The following is a 25557-nucleotide window of genomic DNA, read 5'->3' as shown; positions in this document are numbered from 1 at the left end:
AGAGAAGCATTGACAATCTCCTGGACCCAGCTCCGTGTCACCTTCCTGCTGGCCGAAACCAGCCAGGAGGGACACTGGTCCAGCAAACAGGTGGCGGAACTCACAGCTGCAATGGCCTTGTCCACAATTCCAGTTAAAGAACTAAAACTTATCTCAGCTACATTAGCTCAGCAAGTGGCATTTGTTACGATTGAACAACAGCTTAAGTGAAAAAGGACTAGAGAGAGATTTCCGCCATAGGAGAAGACATAATTCCACATGTCTATGCAATCATGACTACCTAAGCATTGGAAAATCAGATTGTTAACTTCTTCAAGCCTAACTAGAATTTTTATATATTTAAAGCACAGTTACAGCCATTGTAGTTTAGCCATTTGCTTTCTACAGAGTGACTTCTCAAGAACAAGTCAAGTAATCAACTACCTTGTTTTTGGTAGACTTTTGGTAAACTCGAAGCCCCGAGTCATTAAAAGTGTAACAAATTTTGCACTGCCTATTTCTGACTATTAAAAACCAAACATTTTTCAAAGAGGAACAGCAGGATAACCTTAAATTTATTTTTTTATTTTTTTTAAAAAATCTATAATTTATCACACTTTGCTACGTTACAAAAAAAGTTTCACATATCAATACTTTGTTACAGACAATAAGGCTCAATATCAATGTTAACTAGAGGAACTACTGGGAAGACAGGTACAGGAAGATGGCAGTATTAACTGGGATAAACATTTTTTAAAACACATTTCATGAGAAGCAGCATTGCAACCGATTAGCTTAATTTAAAGTGAGTACAGTACCTTTTTTAAATATGGCAATTAGAAAAAGCTTCTTCACATTGTTTATCTGGTAGTAAGTTATAAGGGCAACCTAACTTTTAGATCATGATCTCTTTCTCTGACTTTAGACCGCTTAATGTAGACTCTCAAATATAGCAACAAAAAAAATGTGGCAGAACTAAAGGGAATAGTTAAGCAATTGCTGGACACCATCATCAGGTATCTACTGTGTAGTTTCATACTATCTTACTAACAAACGCCAGAGCCAATCTTATGACTCTAGATGTTACTGAAAAATGTCTTAATGTTGAACTAATTGACAGAGGCTGCTTGGAATTGTAATTCACAACTTAAGAGTTGTGCCAGACATTCCTCATCCCACTGGCCCCAATCAAATCAGGAAAGCCCCTCACAATGACACACATACACTTTGGCCAGGAATAACCCCTGGGACAAAGAGAAAAAATAATGGAGTTACCTATAGCTACATAAGCAGGGATTTTGGGCTACAGCACGTATAAGAATCAGTTGCATTAAAATGAAATGTGGTCCCTACATTTTCTAAACTTTTCCATTTCAGTTCAAGTGGTCTGAAAGTTGCATCTTTAAAAAAAAATAAATCCAAAACTGATTCTTTTAACAGTCTTTTCTTATTTAGTCTCATTTAGGATGCTAAAGTACATCTCCGTTTGAATCCAAAGTATCTTCCAGCCACTGTATAGGTTGCATATGTTACTGAGTTGTCCACTTCATAGAAGTAGACAAGAGGCATAGAGTGACCACATTCTAAATAGTAGGTACTCCAATCATTCAAAAACAGTTAAGATTTCCTCGTTTGTAAATTGCTCTTCCATGCTGGCTACATTCACACAACCCATTTAAGCTACTTTTTTAATGTCATCCATGACCTTTGTGCCAAACATACCGAGCAAATCCAGCTGTTTGATAATATACACTTTCATCTGTTAGGGTTTGTCCTAAGTGTATTGTGTGAGATGCTACTTCCTTTAAAAAAAACCTCTCAAGATAAAACACCTTTTGCCAGGTAATTTGGTTTTGAAAGGTTATTATGACCAAAACAAAACCACATCACATATTGTCAGCCTGGCAACCAAATGTCGATACTCTCCATAAGGAGATGTCAGTAATCAAGGCCACTAGTATCTTCTGTTACTGATAAGCTTTCATTAATGAAGAATATTGGAGCGCTTACCAAAGTATGTGGTGGGTGGGGGAGGAAGCTTTATTTTTATCGTGTTTGATGGGTAGTGATATCAATAATTGGCACACTCACATGTTATAACTAAATAAAGATGGGCCTTCCCCCCAGAAATGCCCTGGAAGTCCCCAACTTGAAAGGTGGGTCAGTATGCTGAACCAAAAACAATCCAAGACCTAAAACTGCCTGGGGCAAAAGCAATTATAATTCACAAGTGCTTAACTATTCATACCATTAGCTGTTGAAGATGAAGGGGAAGAGCAGTATCTCCAGTCAGCTAATACTTGACCCTTCCAGGACATTTAATAGATCCACTTGGATGAAAAGTAGTGGTTCACCTCCAAAAAAAATGCCCTGTATATAATATATATAAATAACTTGTGAGGGTGGGGGGGGAAATGATCAGTGGAAGGATTCTACCTCTACCACCGTCCAATCCCCATGGGGGGATGACATGTCCTCTGGGGAGAAGCTTGTCACCGAAGTGATGCTGGCTCGAGATTCTTCCAAAGGGGAGATCAGTTCGGTCCATTTGTCAATCTCCGCTTCGCTGTTCATGGGCCCCTTCCCACTGGCAGCCCCAGGAGGTGCTTCTGTTGGCAAGAGCAGGGCTCGGCTGATTAGCTGCTGCACGACTGTAGCCTGGATGTTTTCTAGCTGGAGAGCCTGTTGTCGGGAGGTGGCACGCAAGCAACGGCTCCCATCCTCTTCATCTGGGCCAGGTGTTTCAGCACCACTTTCCACTTCATAGATAGTGGAGAGGATCTCTGGAGGACATGGATCCCAGGGGAAGGGCAAGCCAGCCCCATTGTCACCTACAAACAGGGCAAGGAGCTTGGGTTGGAAAGGATGTCCCTCAGGATTGGTAGTGGTCACAAGACAAAAAAGAAGTGACAGACAAGAACAAAAAAGAAAAGGGACAGTGGAAAGAGGCTAGGTTTTAAAAGGGGGAAAAAAGGGAGGTGCTTCTCAGATTTGCAAGAAATATAGTCCATTGCAGTTATAGTGCCAATGCTCGGCTGATAAATGTTGTGTTCCCAACTAATTTATTTTAAAACGGGTACAGAGATTGTATTGGGGCATGTCTCCATTACTAGACAATTTTTGCATGCTTGTGTACTGCTAGTTGGCTCCACTGGCTATGAATGAGAACTGCTGGGGCTACCTTTTTGGAAGACATATATAAAAATCAGCAACCCTTTATTTCCTGAATAGCTTCCCTCCTAATCAGAGTCAGAGAGAGAGAGATGCAAGGATTCTCAGGACTGATTAAAACTTCATTTTATCAGGATCTGATTTATCTATGGACTGCTTGGTTCCAGGTTCAATCAACCAGCAATAAATGAAACAACGAGAAGTTGAAGGACTTGAAGATTTAATTTGTTTCTCAGCTTCTATTAGCAAACCAATTAGTAAACCAAAATTTATCTAATTATGAATACTGAAGCAGATATCAAAGCTGAATCAATTTTGAATCCAGGAATCTTTCAGCACACAAACATGCTAAGACAGGAAATTGCAATGTGAGTTTTTCTCAGTGACCTTCCAATACATCAATGACCTGAAAAGATGGAATCTATGCCCTGTAGAATAATTGTGGTCATTTTATTACATTTAATGACTGACATTTCATTAAAGGAAATCTGCCTTGATTAATTAGCAAGAGATGTTTAAGCTAATCAACCTTTTGTTCATTCCAGGAAAGCAGAGTATTCTTAACAAATGGCTGTCTCGTCTTCCTGTGGTGGAAACATGATCGCTTCAATAGTTTCTTATGCTCAGCTCTTTTTGTTGCGGGAATTTTTTTTAACATTCAATCAAAAATCTATTAAATTTAGTCCTGATTTTTAGGGTATAAGCAACAAACGTGATTTTTATGGCTGAGTTCGTGTTATTCTAAACTCCAGTATGGCATGTTTGGTTTTGGCTTCGTATTTTAATGAATCCACCCAAGTTTGGGATATTTGCCTACACATACAAATGTGCATGATTCCAGAGGAAAGGCAGGTTCAGACTGCTGGATAACTTGGATCAAATTAATGGTGAGCCCCATAAAACATCTAACAGCACAAGCATTCTTAACCCTATTGTGCTGCTTAATCTCTGCTCTGCTCTCTAAATGTTCTCAGAGCCCAATGCACCAAAAGATGCAAACTCCAATGGCATGAAGAAATTGCAAATATGAACTTTTACCAAAGGATAATTAAAGAAGACATCCCCGGGGCTCATGGCTGCTGAACAGGATGAGGACCTCAAGCTATTCTGATGGATCAAACTTTCATGATACTTATTCATATATTCTAAATGAAGTTTGGCTTCTCCCATATGCCATTCATATATTTGTCCAATTCATATACAGCAAACCCCATAATTTCTAGATGGTATTTGTTATTTTGTTTCTTATACCCACAACACCCTAGTGGGACTTCAATCATAACCAGTCATTACAACTATTTTATTTGGCACCCTTCTTTCCAAGTTAAAAACTGCAACTGGTATGGACAGGTAGGTGGAGAAGAGAGATTCCTTGGAAAAACAATACAGGCCACATCAGATAGACAAAGTGATGCTTTATTTTACATATTGAGAGGCTAAGAAGTTTATTCCCACCACTAAAATGTACACAAGTTTCCCAAAAGAAGTCTGTAAGAAGTTGAGAGAAAAGATTTTAAGACACACAAAAACAAGAAAATGCCCATTTGGCTAGAGACACAGAAGGAAGAACAGCTACACAAGAAGGAAGGAAGCCATCTCCATTCTCTACAGGTTACTATTGCACATTAACATACCACAGGTTGGCCCATCCAACACAGATAGGGCAGGGTTTCTATACATTACCTGCAGCCAGACTATGAGTGGCAGGGAGAGGCTGTGACGGCTCTTCTTCATGCCCTCCAGTCTTCAGGGCCGTTGCGGCAATGTGCAAGTGTTGCTCCCAATCCATGGGGATCTTGCCGGAGGTCTCCTTAGTGCCCTCAGTGGAATGTTCTTCGCTGTCCAGGGAAGAAAGGCCAGGGCTTTTGCCGCAGCTGTCAGTCGAATGGAGATGGAAGGCACCAAAGACATCACATGAAGCTGTAGAATTGGTTGAAGCTGGAGTTTCTGTGCCGGCGTCGCCAGAACCTGGTTCGTCAGACTCCTCTACTGAATGGGGCAAGTGTGACTTGGCTGGGAGAGGTGATGTCAAGAGGCACACGGCCTTGGAAAATCCTTCCTTCAGAAGATCTGCATCCAGTTCGGCTTCCTCCTCGGAGGATACAGTGGGTTCGGTAGGTGGATCTCCGAGGACTTCATCTGCTGGCAGGGTCTCTGCCTCATCATCTCCCTTTTCCATGTGGATGCCCAGATCCAGTTCACCAGGGAGGTCCTCCAAGGGACTCGGGAGCTGGTGACAGGTTTGTTCCAGTTTTTCATCCGACTTAGACTCAACTCCAGAGCTGCTGTCGTACTCCCGCAGTTCTTCAGGTGTACTAGTTTCACTACTACTCCTGCATAACAGATCAGGCCCGCTTAAGGTGCTGGATTTGGAAGATGAGCCTCCCTTCTCTGGGGAGAGAGCTTTCAGCCCTGCACTACTCAACAGCAGCTCTGGAACTTCAGCCAACTCGTTTGCGTAGCCTTGTAGCAACTCCAAGCTCTTCAAAGGCAAGCTCTGGGGTTTGTGCACTGATGGCTGAGCGGCGCCACTATTTGGTGAGAGCTCCCTGGAAGGTTGAAACAAGAGGTCTGGCGCTTCGTATTGGGTGGCCTCTTCTTGTTTCACGTCACTCATGCATTCTTCTGGAATGACTTCATCATCCTCAAGTTCTCCAATGGTGGGATACTCATCTAAGCTGCTAGACTGATCGTCGTAGCCTGCAAAAGGCTCTCCGGGCAACTGTATAGGACTTGAGGTTGCTGCCATAAACACAGGGAGGCGGGTTTGGTACTGAGTAGCTGCTCCCATTATTAAATGATCTTCTCCTTGCAGGATTTCCATTAGCTCTTCATTTTCAGCATGAACAGGGACACAATGCCTATCCCCCATCTGCTGAGGAGTGGCTACTTTCTGTGCAAGCTCACTATCTCCCGTTGCAAGGTCTAGGGGGCTTTTCAGCCTTTCAAACCCTACCTCTGGAGATATCTCTTCCTCCTGGAGTTTTTCCTCGGGGTCCTCACACAAATCCATTACCCCCTCCACCATTTCCAATTCAAAGCTGTCATTGTGGCCCTCTGCTACAGACTGTGCTACAGTTTTTAAGGTAGGGTCAAACTGGCTAACAGAGAGAGAGTTCTCCGTTGAAAGACTGGGCTCTTCCTGTGGCTCTGCGGGAACTACGAGCTTTACAGTTCGAGCCTCTTCCAGGACTTGAGACTCTAAGGTCAAGGACTCAGAAGAAGGAGATCTCTCAAGCATAGGAATGGACTCATTTATTACAAACTGGGAAACTTCAGCTGGCAAGGGTGTTGATGACATATGCTGTACCTCAAGAAAAGGTGTGTCAGGCTTGTGCAAGGAAAAGGGCTGCTCAATAGCCACTGGAATAGCATCAGAAGGAGACGTTTGTTTCCTGAGATGCTCAGAGTCCATGCCTCCTCCTTCGTACCGTAAGGTTTCTGCCGGAGACATCTGGTGAGAGAGCTCCACCTGAATGGGAGGAGATGTTTCACTGGGGAGTTCTGGCTCTAAATTATGTGTTTCGTCACCACCATCGCCATGTAGCTCCAGGACATCAGGAGTGGTCAAGTGAGGCATCTCACTAACAGAGGATACAGCGATATCTTGTGGTCCAGGGCAGACCAGGGGTGTTTCAAGGAGTGCTGGCGGCAGCCCTTCTGAAGCGTCAATGTCCGTCTGTTCAGCTCTGGCTTCTTCCAAGTCTCCTGGTTCCATCTGCTCCATCCCTACTTCTGTTATGCAACAGCTTGCAGTCTCCTGGGAGAGTGGCTGGTCAGCAGTTTCTTCTGCTGCTGTAGATTCCAATTTTTCTGGAAGCTCTGTATCCTTGTTTGAAGCACTTTCTGCTTTCTTGAGGGTTTTCTTGCCATTCCTTTCTTTGGCAATTGTCTGTTGGGGCTTCTTTCCGGCAGGCACCAAACCTCTGCCTGAAGGTGGCAGAGGTTTGGAAGAAGCAGCTCTTGTGGTTGGATGGAGACTCCCACCAGTTGCCTTGGCTGGAACTTTGGGCTTACCGGAGTCTAAAAATTTCTTTGTTGCAAACCTGCTGTTCGTAGGTGCGGTCCCATTCTTCTCTCTGAGATTCTGCTCAGATTGTGATTTGGAGGCCGATTGTTTGGGAGGCTTTGAGGCAGCTGTCGTCTTCGCAGAGGAGTTGGAGCTTGTAACCTTGGCCTTTGAAACTGTGGCAGCTTTAGGGGCATCTGGAGCAAGAAAAGACATTTTACATATTTGTTTGGACTCGGAAAAGCTCATCTATGCAGAATACCTGAAACCCCTCCAGCAGCCTGAGGCTTATTTCTGCCCTTCTGCTTTAAAGTTCATATTCCCTGGCAATTAAACACGAATCTTCCAATTTAGAACTGATTCTTTCATAAGAATAATATAGTGGTCATGCTTCAGTGGTTTCTCAAAGGGCTTACCGATGTTGTAATTTTTGATCCTTGTTCTTTGCAGGCCTCAACTCTATTTTGGAATAAGCTGCACTTTTTAAAGTATTTAATGCTTAGTGACTTCCCTAATTTCTCCAGATCTGGAATATGAACTATTCCAATCACTTGTGGTTTTGCTAGCCAATTCTCATGGCAGTTAGAATTCAGCACAACCTCTTCAGAAGTCACACCAACAAAAGCTGTTATGTGCCAATGAAAGCCACTACAATTGGAAATTATGGAAGGTGAAGTAAAGAAAACATTGGAAAGCATTATGGGAAAATGATCCAACATAGTTCTAATTCTCTAAGGCGTGGGGAAAAAGTTGCCAAGAACTTACTATCCTTTGCTGCCCTGATACTCCATTTGCAACATAGATAATTCTGATTGCTCTTAGAGAGTTAGGATCCTTGAACTGTAAAATAATGCTCTATGTTTTGAAAACTAAAATCACTGAAAAAAATACTGGGGAAAAAACCTGCCTTTAGCCTGACAACTCCCAGTTATATGTAGTATATAACATTTCTTCCCATTTAGACATTGCAAAGTTCAGGTTTTGGTAAGGCAGATGGGGCATTTGTGTTGTGAGCGCAGGTTATATGTACCTCTCTGTGCCACCAGAGTGCTTTTCTGCTGCTGTGCTGATGTGGCCTGGCCAGCAGGTGGCGCTGTTGGTTTAGGTTTGCCCACATTCTTATCATTAGTCAGAGTTCTGTTTAAAAAGGATGAGGTTGAATTCTTTGATCCTGGCAACCAAGTCCTGAAACAGACAGCAAACAATTATGCACAGCAGAACACCTTGTCCAAACCCTCAGAAAACATAGAAAGCACAATTGTCTCAGCAATCTAGTGCCCCGATACAAATGCACTTGCAGCTTTTGCCAGTTCAGAGTCTGCGGGCCAAGTTTATCCTGAAAAGTACCAGCTTTTAACACTTGCAGTAAAGAGGAAAGGACTAGAGTTTTAAAACAACAACAAGCTTCAATTATCTCAGCCAGTAGATCAAGAACCAGATGGGATGTTTCCATTTTGGTTAACAGCTTGAATATATTCCTTCTAGCTACCCACCTACCTGCCCACCTGCATTGGATGGCATCTTCCTGTATTCGAATAAACTGGGGCAGAGGAGAAATGACACAAAATAGCCATGGAGCCATTTCCTCCAATTATTTTCAGTATCTGAACTGGAGTCACTTCAGATTCCCTGCACCGGGCATATACAGAGATACGAACCTGGGGTTTAAGATTTCTTTGCCTCTTCTTCCAAACTATTTTCACCTTACAAGCCCGCTGCCGCCGCTGGGATGCCCCACCTCTGGACTTCCATTGCCAGCCGAAGCGCCCATTTTCACGCTGGTGGGATTCCCCTGAGGCTCCCCTCCATGGGAAACCCCACCTCTGGATTTTGCGACGCTGCAGGGGAATCCCAGCATCGCAAAAATGGGCGCTTCGCTGGTAACAGAAGTCCGGAGGTGGGGTGTCCCGTCGAGGGGAGCCTCAGCGAAATCATAGCATTTGCGATGCTGCGATTTCGCTGAGGCTTCCCTCGTTGGGAAACCCCACCTCTGGACTTCCGTTACCATCTGAAGCACCCGTTTTCACACTGGTGGGATTCCCCTGCTGGGATTCCCCTGCAGCATCGCAAAATCCAGAGGTGGGGTTTCCCATGGAGGGGAGCCTCAGGGGAATCCCACCAGCGCGAAAATGGGCACTTCGGCTGGCAAAAATGGTGAATTTTGGGCTTGCAGCATTTTCTATTGATTCCTATGGGAAACATTGTTTCGTCTTACGAACTTTTCACCTTATTAACCTCATCCTGGAACCAATTAAGTTTGTAAGACAAGGTATCACTGTATTCTAACCTACTCTTATTCCTTTACTGTTCATCCATCTCCTCTTCCTCCTAATTTTTGCTGAGGCAAAAAATTGAGATTGCAGCAACATAATTGGAGCACATATTCAGTTATCTGTAATTTGGAGCAAGTAGAATTTCAGAATGTTGGATCTCTGCCCAAATCTTTGTTTCCAACTGCATTCTCTGACACTGTCATTTAAGGCTGGACTGAGATTTCTCTTTCAGATAACCACTTCACTTCCACACAACTAACACAACCCCAAATACAGTTTAGAGGTCTGGTTCCCAATGTGGGGCCCATGCCCCGGGGGGGGGGGGGGGGATTTGAACCTTGTTTTAACCAAGTTAATGGCCTTTTTAGGCTTCCTCCACATGAGTAGGAGTTCACTTTTTGAATAGTAAGACTTATATGCCATGGGGAGGGGGGGCATGACGGTTTTAGAGATGCTTAGGTGGGGCATGGGCAAAAAAAAGTTGGAAACCACTGGTTTAGGGTGTGGTTTAACCCATCCTTTCCTAACTGGAGGCCCTTTAGATGTGTTAATTAATACTCCAGTTTTACATATTGATTGAGAATTCTAAGCTATAGTCTAAAACATTTCTGAAAAACACCAAATTGCAGGAAGGCTGAATGACCATATTTTTCGGGCTATAAGACCCACTGGTGTATCAGATGCATTAAGATGTAAAAGAGGTAAAAAAGTTTTCGTCCTCCCTGCCCCCAGCACTCTGCAAGCCTCCCAAACCCTCTGTGTGCCCCATTTTTCACCCGCTTTTGCAAAAAATAGGGTGAGCATGGAAATCATCCTATCCACTTTACTGTCACAGGCCAAAAGCAATCTGAACTAACATGGCAAGACTGCAATTTAATCCAAAAGGATGACTGTCAATTTCATTCGGGCCAGGATGTGATCTAATCATGGCTAAGAGATAATAGAAATTCCCTCCAAATGTGAACGGCTGCTTTGAAGGGCTTCCATATCTATCCTTCTGCATGGACAGGGATTAAAATTTCCTAGAATAACCTCATGATTGCCACGACCTCCTGGCCACAGAAGTTGAAGTCCTTCAGGTGAAAGAACTCTCCATCGTAAGCCTAAGAATAAATCCAGGAGCCCAGGAAAGGATTTTGGTGGCAGCAACCAATCCAATCTAAATCATAGGCATTCACACCCCGCTATCTGAGGAATAGTGAACTCAGCTTATGGCTAAGGTCTCAAGACAGATCAACACCACCTTTTCTTTCCAACCGTGGGCCCCAAAATTCACCAAGCCAGGTTTAAGATGGGGGGGCATTGCTGCCTTTACCTAACCAATTGTAGTTACAGTATTAATCAGATATACCTGTTGGTCCATCATGATGGAATGAGGACTTGTTACAAACAGACAACATTAGACTTTGCATAGATCAGCAGCACTCCAGGCCAGGAACATGACAGTCCAGCTACCTGGGCTCAGGACAGTAGATCCCAGCAAACTGAAGCTCTTGCACTGGAACAGCTCATTCAATACTTTTATCCACTGATATTGTATGTGTGCTCATTAGATTTACCACTGCATCAGTGATAGTATGGAATAGTATACTATAGTACAGTACACTTGTATACTAGACCAGTGTTTCCCAACCTTGGCCACTTGAAGATATTTGGACTTCAACTCCCAGAATTCCCCAGCCAGTATTTGCTGACTGGGGAATTCTGGGAGTTGAAGTCCAAATATCTTCAAGTGGCCAAGGTTGGGAAACACTGTACTAGACAATTAAGCGATTTGCCTTGATATAGAGGCATTCCTTGGCTTTAACGCCAATAAGCTGGCAGCCCCCTATTCTGCTACTAGTATGATTTACTCTTATTACACTACCGAACTAAATACAGTTGTGTACCATTTATGTCACAGTGGTTCTCAACCTGGGAGTTGGGACCCCTTTGGGGGAGGTGTCGAATGACCGTTTCATGGGGGTCGCCTAAGACCATGGGGAAAGACAAATTTCCCATGGTGTTAGGGACTAAAGCTTCTATTCTGGCACCTTGGAGCATATTTTTACAATCTGACCAATCAGGCGTTTACAGTGGGGGTGTCCCTCTGACCTTTCTGCCAATCAGCTTAAAGCTCTGTTGGGAGAATTGGTGCTAGACTTATGGTTGGGGGTCACCACAACATGAGGAACTCTATTAAGGGGTCACGGCATTAGAAAGGTTGAGAACCACTTACTATATTTTCTTCTTTCTTTCTAACGCTTTTAATTGGGGTCATATCCCATTGCTATGATGTCAGAGAGACAGTGGTGCAATGGACAGAGTGCCAGAGTGGCCCCTGCAAAAATCCAGGCTTCTAATGAGATACAGACATAACAGTCATATGCTACAAAGACTGCTTTAATGGAACACCTGTATATGCTTTCCATATAAGCAACCTGACCTGTCTGAAGGAATACATTATATTGATGTACAAACAATTGCTCCCACCATAATTTCATATCTATTCCCTCCACCAAGACTCTGCTTTAAACCTCAGAAACCTGGCATTTCTGCGCAAAGCAGCACACTCATGCAGAACATTTAAAATCCCAACTCTTTGATTGGTGCATCTGAAACTTATACCCGAAGCGGATACCTGGAGGGTTTAGTCTGTTCAGCTCTGCTTGGCTTTGGGGAAGGTGCTTTTGATGCTGATGGGAGAAAAAAAAAAGGCAACAACTTAATTAATTGACAAATTGAAATGAACACATGCAAGAATTATCTAATGAATGTAGGACAAGGGAGGGTTTCTTTTTCACAGGATTAAACAGCACTCGTGGCTTTTAAGGAAACATCAGAGAATTCTGAATTCTTATGGCTACCAGAGTTTAATGCTGGGAATACCGCTTGCCTGGTTTTAAAGGTTATAAAAAGCCATCCCACATCTAGGGATCTAGGAAAAGAGATCCATCTTGCATTCTTCCCAACAGCTAATACAGTAGTCCCTCGCTATACCGCGCTTCACCTACTACGGCTTCACTTCATCGCGGGTTTTCAAGAAATATTAATGAGAAAAATCATTCGCGGATCTTCGCTGGTTTGCGGGTTTCTGAGGAAGTCGATCGGCAGATTTAAACAGTCCGCCGAACTCGATCGGCAGGTTTTTCAAAAAAAAATATATCTAAAATTGTAAATACTGTATTTAAATACTGTATCTAAAATAAATACTGTGTGGGAAGGGTTTATAAACACTTAAAACAATGAAAACTTACAAAACAATTACAATATAAATACTTAAATAAGTACTATCAGTCGATAAATTCCCCATCGCGGATTTCACCTATCGCGGCCGGGTCTGGAACGTAACACCAGCGATAGGTGAGGGACTACTGTATTAGATGACTCTCAATACCTTTTTCTGAGTTAAACAAATCAGTAAGTTTAGAATACTTTGAAAAACATGACTAAAACCATCCTCAAAAGATGCAGGAATGCATCAAAGGTTCCAGGGTGAATTACTCCATGCTGAAAAACCGGCAAAGCATACCTATGGGCTGCGTGGTCACTTTGGGGGGTTTCTGTGGCGTTTCCTTCTCTCTAGCTGATTTTTCTGAAGTCTTGGGTCCACTTGCCTTGTCCCCTGTTTCTTTTTTCATTGTCACTCTAGCAGACAAGTTGTCAACTTTACTAGGCTTGGATGCTAGCTCCTTTGGCTGCTGCATGTTGGCCTTACGAGAAGGTCCATTTCCAAGCGTTTTGGAAGCTCCACAAGAAGAACCAGCTACAGGGGCTGTGGGCTGCTTCTTGTTGGGAACCTTTTTTGGTGGCTGGGGGGCCTTGCTGGCCTTTTGCTTGGCAGGAAGAGTACAAGCAGTTGGCACTCTCTTCCTAACAGCTGCCACCCCACTCGTCTGCGGAACTGAGGCTCTGCTAGTAGCTCTGCCACCGTCATCCATCTTCACATTCACAGGCTCCAGGCAGGTGGTATGCGTCTGAATGACTTGGCGGGTTGCAATTTTCACTTTGGTTCTGAAAGAGGAGAACGACCAAGGTGACCCAAACAATGCCTATTGCTGGACCCCCAAGAAGACTCGGATATATACAGTGGTACCTCTACTTACGAACTTAATTTGTTCCGTGACCAGGTTCTTAAGTAGAAAAGTTTGTAAGAAGAAGCAATTTTTCACATAGGAATTCTTCATGTAAAAGCAGATAATGTGTGCAATTGGGGAAACCACAGGGAGGGTGGAGGCTGTTTCCTCCCAGGAGATTCCTAGAGAGGCCCCACAGAGGCTTCTCCCCGCCTTTTCTGGCCCTGTTTCCTTCCAGGAGATTCCTAGAGAGGCCCCACGGAGGCTTCTCCCTGCTTTTTCTGGTTACAGTTTCGGAGGCTCAGGTTTGTAAGTGGAAAATGGTTCTTAAGAAGAGGACAAAAAAAATCTTGAAAACCCAGTTCTTATCTAGAAAAATTCGTAAGTAGAGACATTCTTAGGTAGAGGTAGCACTGTATAGAGAAACTATGACTATCCCCCTTACTGATTGTGGGAAATGGCACTGGATGCAAATGGGTTTGAAGTTACTAGTGACAAAACACCCAAGGAAATCTGAATATAAGCCGCCACCTATTCACTGATACTCCCCTTACTTTATTGTCACAGGCTTTTGCAACAATATTGATATCTGAAAGGACCTACAATAATAATAGCTAGGGTATCACAAACTCACCTTCCAGGGAGGTCACGTCAGAGCAAAGCGATGTTCAGTTTGCTGTGGCAAGGGTGAATAACCTTATTCAGACCGCACACTGCCAGGAGCTGCATTTAAAAAAAACAAAAAAACAACCCACTAGATCTCAGATATCTCAGGAGCTGCCACAATGAAGGAAGAGTCAAACTATTCTCCAAAGCACCTGATGGTCGAACAAGAAGCAATGGGTGGAAACTAAACAAGGAGAGAAACAATTTAGAACTAAGGAGACATTTCTGGACAGTTAGAACAATTAATCAGTGGAATGATTTGCCTCCTGAAGTTCTGGATGCTCCAACACTGAAAGTTTTTAAGAAGATGTTGGATAACCATTTGTCCGATGTAGTGTAGGGTTTCCTGCCCAAGCACGGGGTTGGACTAGAGGACCTCCAAGGTCCCATCCAATTCTGTTATTGTTGTTATTTGGATCCAAATCAAAGCTCAGTTTAAAAGACTGAAATTAGATCCCTATACACACTGAAGATTCATTTTCATCTAAGAGAATATAAAAGAAATAATAATAATAATAATAATAATAATAATAATAATAATAACAACAACAACAACAACAACACTTCTGCTCTCCTCCAAGTATTACTTCCTATAAAAAGAACATGGCAAAGGAAATTGACCCAGCAGTTCTACGACATATACAAATGGATGGGGGGGGGGTGTATATGGGGTGGGGTGGGAGGCAGAAGCAATTAGCTTTCAGAATCAGGAGGCTTTGCCCTTCCAGAGTCTACAATGTTGGTGATAAAGGAGACTCTGAATGGGAAATGGGAGCTTTTCTTCTCTCTTATTGTTATTACAGAAAGCATTGATGCATATTTATCTGTGAGAGGCATACAAATTTAATAACTGGCACACAACACAAACTTCCAATGTTAGTGTTCATCTTGCTTATTCCCCTAGTATCTGTGCTAATTTGTGAATTGTCCATCTATGAAAATAGGCAGAAACAAATAAAGCAGAAAATGGTTGATTGGCGGATTCGGAAAGATCTGGTTTATGGTGAATCATTGCAGGGAAAGTGCCCTAGAGAAGTGTTTCCCAACCTTGGCAACTTGAAGATATCTGGACTTCAACTCCCAGAATTCCCCAGCCAGCATTTGCTGGCTGGGGAATTCTGGGAGTTGAAGTCCAGTTATCTTCAAGTTGCCAAAGTTGGGAAACACTGCCCTAGAGGGAGACCACAGCTGCGATATAAGGATAAGACAGACTTAAAGGCTTTGGGAATGGACATTAACAGCTGGGAAACCTTGACCTCTGATCGTTCAGCTTGGAGGCTAAAGGTGCAGCATGGCCTTCTACATTTCGAGGAGAGACTTGTTCCGCAGGCGAAGAGGCAGTCCTGGAACCAGTGAAATCTGGGGGCCGGGCAGGGGACAGAATGGACTTGCCCTCAGTGTGGAAGGGATTGTCACTCTCAGATTGGCCTTTGTGGCCACACTAGATGATGTTTTAGGAACTCTTTCCAGAGCCCAATGCAGGGAAGGGCTACCAAACTTTTTACTACCACATTGTGGGCATAGCTTATGCATTTTCTTTCAACATCTTTCAGTGCAAATCTGGTGCTCTGGGGTGGAGCTCCGTTTTCACTACCCCACTGCGTTCCCACCCACCCCCGTCCAGGCAGTAGCCTACCCCTGGTACCACAGTCTTTCGAGACTGAAGTTTGTCAGTGATGAAGAAGGCAGAAACATCACTAATTACAAAAAGAAACAGAATCAGCAAGTATTAAATTCAGGCTACCCTGAAGGCAGAAAGGAGTCCAAGCCACTAACAGCACATGCATGTACGCTGCTTGGACCAACTACTAGTCATACCCAGAGGCATCCTTATTGTAAAATTGACAATACACCACGTTTATATCCCTTCTCTCCCTTCAACACAAAGCACTCCAAGTGAGGATTTAGCAGGACAAGCTTCATTACCAGTCTCTACTCTAATTTGGTTTGAGGATGCAATAAGCAAGGCTGCAGTTATCACACAACCATGGAAGGTCGGGGTAGGAAGAGATCACCCTTATGCCATGCAGTCTCTCATCCAATGCATGAATCAACAACTACAATACTCCCAATGGAAGGTTATCCAGCCCCTCCTGAGATTCCAAAGCAAACTCTTCCATTGTTTAGAAGCTTGCCATGGCTTCTGGATCAACTTTGCCTCTTCCATATTGCCATTCAGATATTCTGCTATGTACTCTGTCATCCTTCACTATACCCCAATTTTCCTACCTTTTCATTCGCATTGCATGGCATAGAGCCTGGATATCTGAGAGATCACTTATGTCCAATTGTTTTTTGCCCACCCAGTGTATTTAAGCAGAGCAGGTGCACTCAGATCTCCATTAAATATGGGTATCTTGTGGGACTTACGAAGTGGGCCTTCTCTGTTCCAGCCCCCACCGTCTGGAACAGCATCCCCCCCCCCCACACACACACACACTCCAAGAGATAAGGATGGTTTTTTCTTTCTCTCTCTCCAGGGAGTCTGGAAAGCCTTAAAAACCTGGCTCTGGTCCCAGGCCTGGGGTTGACAGTTCTCATTGTTAATGGCTCCTCTTTTGTGTTGTGGGTTTTGTTTTGTGAATATTTTATCCTGAGCTGCCTTTCGATTTAACATTTGCCACTGTTTTTATGATTTTTAAATTTTATATATTGCCCAGAGTTGGAGAGAGTTCCATTAGAGCTGAACAGCCAATAACATTTAAATAAATGTCTTTCTACTGAAATTTGTTTTGTGGATTTCGCCCATTGAACAAGATCCAATTCAGTCTTGAAATTGTCCTCCAAAGACTTTGCTACCCCCTAATATCATCTGCAAAGGTAATGCTATTTTTAAATAATCATCTAAATAATAAATATGTTCAATAGCACAGTGCCAAAAACAGAGCCCTGTGATAGGCCACTCAGTACTTTCTTTAATGTGTAAGTGTTCAACAGATCTAGTATCCATTAAACCATCACATGGCCCAGCCCGCATCTTCTCTACTAGTTCATGCAAGATTGTGTGGAATGTTGTCTAGTTTTACCAGAATATCTCTGGACTCCTTTGGCCCATCATCCTAGTTTTTCAAAAAAAATACAAAGGGTTGCTAGCTACTAATAGTCACTCATGCCCTCATCACCTCAAGGTTCGACTACTGTAACACTCTCTACATGGGGCTACCTCTGAAGAGTGTTTGGAAACTTCAGATCGTGCAGAATGCAGCTGCGAGAGCAATCATGGGCTTCCCTAGGTATGCCCATGTTACACCAACACTCCACAGTCTGCATTGGTTGTCAATCAGTTTCCGGCCACAATTCAAAGTGTTGGTTATGACCTATAAAGGCATATCTCCAGGACCGGTTAGGTCCCACAGAGTTAGCCTTCTCTGGGTCCCGTCGACTAAACAATGTCGTCTGGCGGGACCCAGGGAAAGAGCCTTTTCTGTGGTGGCCCCGACCCTCTGGAACCAGCTCCCCCCCACCCTCCTTGCCTTTCGTAAACTTCTTAAAACCCACCTCTGCCATCAGGCATGGGGGAACTGAGAGATCCCCCCTTGCCTATGTAGCTGTATGTATGATATGTTTGTGTTCTATGCTTTTTTATATACTGGGGGTTTTAGGCTTTTTAATGTAAAATTGTTATTTTAAACTTTAATATTAGATTTGATGCTGTATATTGTTTTTATCATTGCTGTGAGCCGCCCCGAGTCTGCGGAGAGGGGCGGCATACAAATCTAATAAATAAATAAATAAATAAATAAATAAATAAATAAATAAATAAATAAATAAATAAATAAAAAAAAAGTGATCTACCCTACTTGGATCAGGAGGCTCTTCTCGCAATCACTCATGCCCTTGTCACCTCATGGTTAGATTATTGCAACGCGCTCTACAGGGGGCTACCCCAAGGCGGGCGTTCCTTGCCTCCAGAGCGACCCGCGCGCTCTCGCAGACTGACATGGGCGTGTGCAGGTTGGTGTGCGATCCGGCTTCTGCGAATGCACAAGAAGCGAAATGTTGTGCGAGGCCACTCATGCATGTGAGATTTCACCAATTTTCTGTTTTTGCTAAGCAAAAACAGCTGAAAATTGGCAAAATCTCACATGCGCCAGAGTCCTCACGCGGGATTTCACTTCCAGAGGGCGGGCGCGTCAGGGATGCAGAGTTCTTTCCTGGAATGCTCCCCCCATCCCTCCAGGAACCCATTTCTGGCTCCCCCTGAAGAGCGTTCGGAGACTGCGGTTGGTCCAGAATGCAGCTGTGCAAGTTGTTGGGGGTGCACCTAGGTACAACCACATTACACCAATCCTCTCCAAACTGCACTGGCTCCCAATTGGTCTCCGTCCGAAATTCAAGGTGTTGTTCGTTAAGTCCTACATAGCTTAGGGCCAGACTATCTTCAAGACCTACCACATAGCTCCCAGTGACCGGTAAGAGCCCACAGAGTTAGTCTTCTCTGGGTCAGTTTTGGATTGCGAGTCTGCAGGGAAGGGCCTTCTCTGTGGCTGCCCCGGCTTTCTGGAACCAGCTACCTCCTGAGATCCAGACTATCCCCACCCCATTGGCCTTCCAGAAAGCAGTAAAGACCTGGCTTTTCCATTGATCTTATGGTGGTAACCAGTGAGATCCGGCCACGAATGGTACGCAGAGGTTTAACTGTTTTTGTACTACAGTGTTCCCTTGACTTTCACGGGGGATGCGTTCCAAGACCGCCTGTGAAAGTCAAATTTCGGTGAAGTAGAGATGCGGAAGTAATTACACTATTTTTGGCTATGAACAGTATCGCAGGACATCTTCTAACACTTTAAACCCCTAAATTACAATTTCCCATTCCCTTAACAACCTTTACATTATTACTCACCATTATTACTAGTACTCACCATTGAAAATATTTAATTATCCTAATATTTATTAACATAATTATTTATTAATAATTTGGCGATGATGTATGACATCATGGGGTGGGAAAAACCATGGTGTAGGGGGGAAAACCACAAAGTATTTTTTACTTTTTTAAAAAAAACCTGTGGTATAGACTTTTCACGAATGTCGGACCCGCGAAAGTCAAGGGAACACAGTATTATTGTTTTATATTTTTGCTGTGAGCTGCCTAGAGTCCCTAAGGAGTTGGGGGGGCATAGAAATTGAAGAAATAAATAAATAAACCTAGTATTTGTCATGCCAAACCAAGTATCCCAAGTCAGCCACAGGGTGACACTTATACATCTAGGACGATCCAAAGGAGAACTACATCATCCCTGGTTTTCTTTATTTTCCCCAATTCTCATCTGAGCCACCTGGTCTTGTCAACCTGCATACGCAAGCATTCTGAGACAATGCATAGCAACTGTTAGTACAGCACACAAGAAAAGATGACTGCCTGATCTTTGCGCTGTGTAGATGTGATGGGACTGCACCTTCCACTGTTTCTAACCAACCTGGCTATTTCGAGAGGAAAAATGCACCGAGGCTGAAGAAAGCTACTGCTATAGGAAAAGGCATCTGGCAAATATACCGGTGACTGAAGGAAACAGTTGGGTCATTTTTGTCAAGTGGACCAGGTGAAATTGACGCCTTATTTGAAAAGAAACCATCACAAAAACAACATATATGATAGGAAAAAACATGGTCTTACTAATGAAATAAAAATGAAGATGATTGAAGGTGATGAAACAGAGCTCTGTTTTCTCACCTTAAATCACCTTCACTTTTATTTCATTAGAAAGAGCACCTCTTTTCCTATCATATATGTTGTTTTTGTGATGGTTTCTTTTCAAATAAGGCTGCAAAAATCAATCAAGTGGACACCTGGTCCACTTGACAAAGAATGACCCAGTTATGTAGTTAGAAGGCAGACAATTAAGAAATTTCACAGGAGAGCCACTCAATGCACAGAATGTACATGCAGAAGTTGGAGAACATAACATGGAAATGCAATTTTAATTAAACTTAATAAAGCTTTTTATACACCTAGTAAACCAGGGTTACATAAGATGCCATAGCATCCTGCTCACTTGATGAAGAATGTATTTTATTCCCTCCTCTGACCAGCTGTTGAAATAGTTCGCTTAGCTAGCCTTCAACCATAACCTTTCCCCAGATTTGATACAGAAAGGACAACGAGAGGCCCCTTTGTAGCTTACAGTTGTGAAGGGTAACAGAGATAACAGAATGCATGGGAATAAAAAGGGAGGAAGCTGTTATGGTTCCATGTGCAGCTGGAATTGGAGGAGGAGAAGATGCTCACGATTGTTCTGCCCATTAATGAACAAGATAACTGGGAGCTAGCAGACAATTTCCGTAGGAAACAGATAAGCTGAGAACAAGTTAATTGTAGGTTCCTATTAACATTTATGGCGAGGACAGAGAGGCAGTAAAACAAACACCACTGTGATCAAAGACCTAGTAATTCATGGCGTTTTATTTTATTTCTATAGTCTGGGGAGAGTCTCAAGCTACCCAGGTCATAGTTGTCTCAAAGGTGGTTTTTCAAAAAGAAAGTGGGCTTTTTTTCCCTCTTGAAGAAGAAAAAAGTGTTTTGTTTCTCACCCCAGAAACTTCATCAGTTGTGATGGTGGTGCTGGAAGGGAATGAAAGGATAGCACAGGCATGATTTCTACACCCACCCTATTTCTATAATCTCAACAACTGCAGAACTGAAGCAGAATGCATTAAATGATTCTCTTCCTCCCCAGCACCACTTCCTTACACTTAAATCACAATCAATTGCAATATCTGTGTTTCTTCACCTGACCTCCATGAACTGAGTTTCATAAACCTTTCCCATCATCTGTTGCCAACAGTTCCAGTTGGAAACCATTTTCTCTTTTCTACCACTATCTAAAATCGGTTGTTTGCACACTGACTCTTTTCCACTGTCCATCTTCTTCACCTCATCAGGGCTTTTTTTTTAAAAAAAAAAAATCCTTCATTCTGTTTCTTTGGTAACAAAAGTTAGGGCAGCTTTTCCCAACCTGGTGCCCTCTAGAAGTGCCAGCTGGAAAATAGGAGGTTAAACCAGTGTTTCCCAACCATGGCAACTTAAAGATATCTGGACTTCAACTCCCAGAATTCCCCAGCCAGCAAATGCTGGCTGGGGAATTCTGGTAGTTGAAGTCCAAATATCTTTAAGTTGCCAAGGTTGAGAAACACTGGTTTAAACAATATACTGTATCCCAAAGAAGCATCCATTATCTTAACTGTCAAGGTTTCCTCCCCTTCTTTATAACACCTCAAGTCATTTTAAAAACTGCTAATTCATTCACAGCCTCATTTTGCTTCAATTCTACTCATTCCTTATTAGTCTTGCTTAGTAGCTACCCTAGCCTTTACTCCAACTCGGAAAAGAGCAGGGACCTCTTTCTATTTTTAATACAAAATGTTCACATATCCCCACCTTTGAGGACCATTTTAAAACTAGAAGAAGCCTTTATATAGATTTCTCCTTAGAAGAGCACAACTCCTTTGTTTAATGGAAGCTGAGAACCATGTGAAGATTTTTTTTAAAAAATCAATTGGCTGCGGGTGAATGAGCAAATAACAATTTCTCTCAGCTTTTTAAAAAAAACTGTGGGAATACACTCTTTTTTTTTAAAGATGAGATTTACTCCTAAAGGAGGGGAACAAAAAAATAACTCTTCTTCCCAACAAAGCAGCATAGGGCGAGGCTGCCGCCCATCACCACCGTAGACCCCCCCTCCCTTAACAAAGAAAACGGAACCGGCGACCGCGCCTCTGGCACCCAAAATACTCTCAATGGAGACTTAGGAAAGAGGTAGGGGGACCGTTCGGGCTTTTTTCATTTCTCCGCCAAGATTCTTCCACAGACGCCTCCCCCCCCCCCCCCCCAAAAAAATCTCCTTTTCAAAGCAATTACCGCCTGGAATTCCGTTTGTAAAAAAATTAACCCGGACCAAGCCATCCACCCATCCAACAAACCAGCCGCAAACCTAGATTGCAAACAGACCACCATTCTTTTTTTTAACTTCAGCAGGGGCAGCCACGCCAAGGCAGGCGGAGGCGAGGTGGAAACTGAACGGGGTTCAAACGCCTTTCCTTCCACACACACACATATATACACGAGGTAGCCATAAAGGGAACGGGGGGGGGGTGTTTCATGGCCAGAAAAGACTCCGAATCCATCCCCTGACTTTCCTTTCGGGCGGAAAGGCAAAAGAAGCCCTTGCAATAAAATATTGCCCGGTTTTAACAAAGCCAACATAGCCTTTGCCAGCCCACCCAAACAAGGCGCGGCTCGGTCTCCCGCTGCACCTGCAAGGGCGGCTCGCCTCCAGACGCGCGGCAGCGGCCGCCGCCTCGTTTTCACAACCATGCCACCCGCTTCCCACAAGCCATTCCCCGAAAGCGCCCAGCACGGCGGGGGGGGGGGGGGACCGAGAGAGTCACCCAGCGTGTCGCGCCCCCCCCCCCCCCCCTCGCTTGCAATTTCTTCGGAACCGCCACACGCCGGGAGCTTCGGCTTCCGTACGGTCCTTCCCCCCCCCCCCCCAGCCCAAGTACAATGTGGACGGCTGCTTATCTCGCTCGTCTTTCCGCCGGCGCAGCGCAGAAACTCACTCTAGGAGATGAGGCCGGTGGGTGCCGCTCGCTAGTTGCCGGCGGCCGCTCGCACTGGGCGTGTGTTAAGAGGGCGAGCCACAGCAAAGTAGGCTTTGGGCGGGGGGAGGGGAGGGGAGGGGGGGAGGAAAAAAAAGCAGAAATGCCCAGCTCTCAGTTACCTGGCCAGCCAATGGCAGCGCCGGTTGGTATTTGGAAGGGATGATGTCACTCCTCGCGAAGAGGCCGCGGGGCTGAGCCGATCGATTGTCTCCCGGCTGCAAGAGGCGGCTATTGTACCCTTGCCCCACCCCCCACCCCCTGCCCCACCCCATGTGGCAGCTGGTTAATAGATCAATTCAGGCGGAGGGGGGGGTCAAGGGAAGGGAGGGCGTTAACCCTTTCGCGGTCTCAGTTCTATGAGGCGACCTCTTCACCTCCTCGAGGTAGAAAAATAGGTCTGGTTTCATGCGCTCGGGGACAGCGTGGCTGGGAGTGTGGACGGCTTTCCTTGCAAAGGGAACTGAGGCGAGGGTGTGTGTGTCCTTGAGTCGCAAATTCAAAGAATAAACCGGCCTCGGGGGTTAAAATGTATCCCCCACCTCCCCTGCAGGGGCAGCGCTGCGGTGAGGAGGCTCCACTTTTTCGGAAAGGGAGTTGGGGCTCGGCCAGAGAGCTCGCCTGATAGGCCAGGCTGGAGTCCTAGGTGAATTTTGTATCCATGCCCTCAGGAGATTGTGGGCACCATCACCACTAAAGTTTGCTCTTTTTCTTACTACAGATTCATCTCAGTGAATTCTCTAATTTTAAATTCCATCGTGAGAAAGATGATGTGCCTACCTAAGTGTCAGAGCCCACTGTAACAACATTGCCAAAAAAGGCATTAAGAGTTGTAAATCTAATCTTAGGTAGCATTTTTTCTGGAAACATTGAACTGCTAACCAGAGGTTACAAAACGTTTGTCAGGTTAATTCTGGAATACAGCTCACCTGTATGGAATCCGCATTGCATATCAGACATTAATACAATGGAGAGTGTCCAGAAATATTTCATTAAGAGTCCTTCACTCCTCAACTCACAACAAAATACCTTACTCCACCAGACTTGAAATATTGCGGTTAGACAATTTACAACTACCTCGCCTCTGAACTGATCTAAATGTAGTTCACAAATCATATATCAAAATGTCCTTCCTGTTAATGACTTCTTCACCTTCAACTGCAACAACACACATTATGTAATAGATTCAAACTAAATTTAAACCACTCCAAACTAAACTGCAGAAAATATAACTTCAGCAATTCAGTGATCAACGCCTGGAACACATTACCTGACACTGGTTTCTTCCCCAAACCCCAAAATCTTTAAACTCAGATTGTCTACAGTTGACCTCTCTCCTTTTCCAAGAGGTCTGTGTGGGGCATGCATAAGTGCACCATTGTGCCTATCATCCCTGTCCTACTGTCTTCTTTTATCATCACTTTCTATATTATGTTTATATAAACTACTATCCTATACTTGATTAAGAAAGAAACAAGTCCATGTGAGACTTTCAAAGGAAGATTGGGTTGCTGTTTGTCGGAAATAATGTAGGGACTCCCTCTTGAGCTGGAGGGGTTGGACCTACAACTCTAATAATAATCTAAAACTCCCACCCTAAAGGCATTACAGGTAGACCCCCAAGTCATTTTAGATATATCTTTATGGTCTTTTAACTACAATCCCATGGTGGTGTGAAAAAATACAAAATTGGGTGGTTACCATTTGATTGCTTATTTGCCATCAAGTCGTTGTTGACTCTTAGCAACCACATAGATATTCTTCCAGACGGTTTGTCTCTAATCTGGTCTTTTTAAGTCTTCCAACAGTAGTGAGTGTGAAAGATTGAGTACATTTAATTGGTAAAACACAAAGTATTCCCTCCAGCTGAAAGGCAGCTTTAGCTTTCAACAGCATTTATTCTTTGACAGTTCTATGAAAGAATCTGGGAAGAACAGCTGTACTTCATTATTTTCATAAGGCAATAGTTTCCTGTATGAAGACTAAACCACTGTCATTTAGAAAGAGAGTTGTGTTGTCTTCCATTTCTCTCCTGTTTTAGTTTATTTTATTTGAATTTGCACAAGCTAGAAATCCATAATGAAGCAAATGTAATAACTTAAAATTAACCATTTTAATTAGCCTGGACATTTTGTCTGTTTTTGCTGTAACTTAAAAACTCTCCTTTGACTGAAACTCAAATTTTGGTGACTTTGTGGACATTAATGACTCTATAATGTTCTTGACAACAGGAGACAGAAATGGCTCACCAGTACAAATTATTCTTACAAATCATTTTATTTTTAGCTTCCAAGTAAGGTTTCTAACTGAGATTCATGGTAGCCTCTCATCTGAGAACTACTATTCTGGGGTAGTCAAATTTGGCTAAGGGCTACCACCTGTTGTTACCTGTTTAAAGGCAAAGGGAAACTGCTATTACTATTCTAAAATGACAAGTCTACATTTACTCATATATATAATTTTTCACTTCTGAAGTGATTCATGTTTTCTCAGCTAGCTTTTCAGGTGGGCTCCACTAATTTCAGGTGGGCTTTCAAAGAATTTTATCAGGAGATTTAATACTGTTTCTCAAGAATTACATATGATAAGGTTAATTATATCAACAATGTCAAAGGACCTTAGATTCAACTGTTTTGCAAATGTTACAAGATTTTTTTATTTATATTATCAATCTTTCATTTCTCACTGATCTCTTTCTGTACATTTTTCCCATTGCAAACAAAAGAAAAGTGAAAATGTGAATGAGCAGAGAAAGAGGCAGGCATGGAACCAAAAATTAACAGAAAATATGTAAATTATTGTCAGA

At 43.4% G+C, this 25557-nt stretch overlaps 1 protein-coding gene across 2 annotated transcripts; it reads right to left on the bottom strand.

The window, feature by feature from the left end:
- Positions 1-543: 543 nt before the first annotated feature.
- PRR36 (proline rich 36) lies at positions 544-23004 on the bottom strand. Of its 2 annotated transcripts, none has more exons than XM_070739575.1 (7): positions 22874-23004; positions 14122-14210; positions 12944-13425; positions 12053-12107; positions 8190-8344; positions 4834-7356; positions 544-2810 (listed from the first exon to the last, which is right to left on the bottom strand). In XM_070739575.1, the coding sequence occupies exons 3-7, from the start codon at positions 13350-13352 to the stop codon at positions 2398-2400; spliced, it is 3555 nt and encodes a 1184-aa protein (XP_070595676.1). In that variant the 5' UTR covers positions 13353-13425; positions 14122-14210; positions 22874-23004; the 3' UTR covers positions 544-2397. The 2 variants fall into 2 exon arrangements, with proteins under 2 accessions (XP_070595676.1, XP_070595677.1); XM_070739576.1 differs by lacking the exon at positions 22874-23004 and adding an exon at positions 22713-22790.
- Positions 23005-25557: the final 2553 nt, after the last annotated feature.

Source organism: Erythrolamprus reginae, chromosome 2 (genome assembly GCF_031021105.1).
Source record: "Erythrolamprus reginae isolate rEryReg1 chromosome 2, rEryReg1.hap1, whole genome shotgun sequence".
Classification (NCBI taxonomy): Eukaryota; Metazoa; Chordata; class Lepidosauria; order Squamata; family Dipsadidae; genus Erythrolamprus; species Erythrolamprus reginae.
The sequence above is the reverse complement of the archived record's forward strand: the minus strand, read 5'-3'. Positions and strand labels throughout refer to the sequence as shown.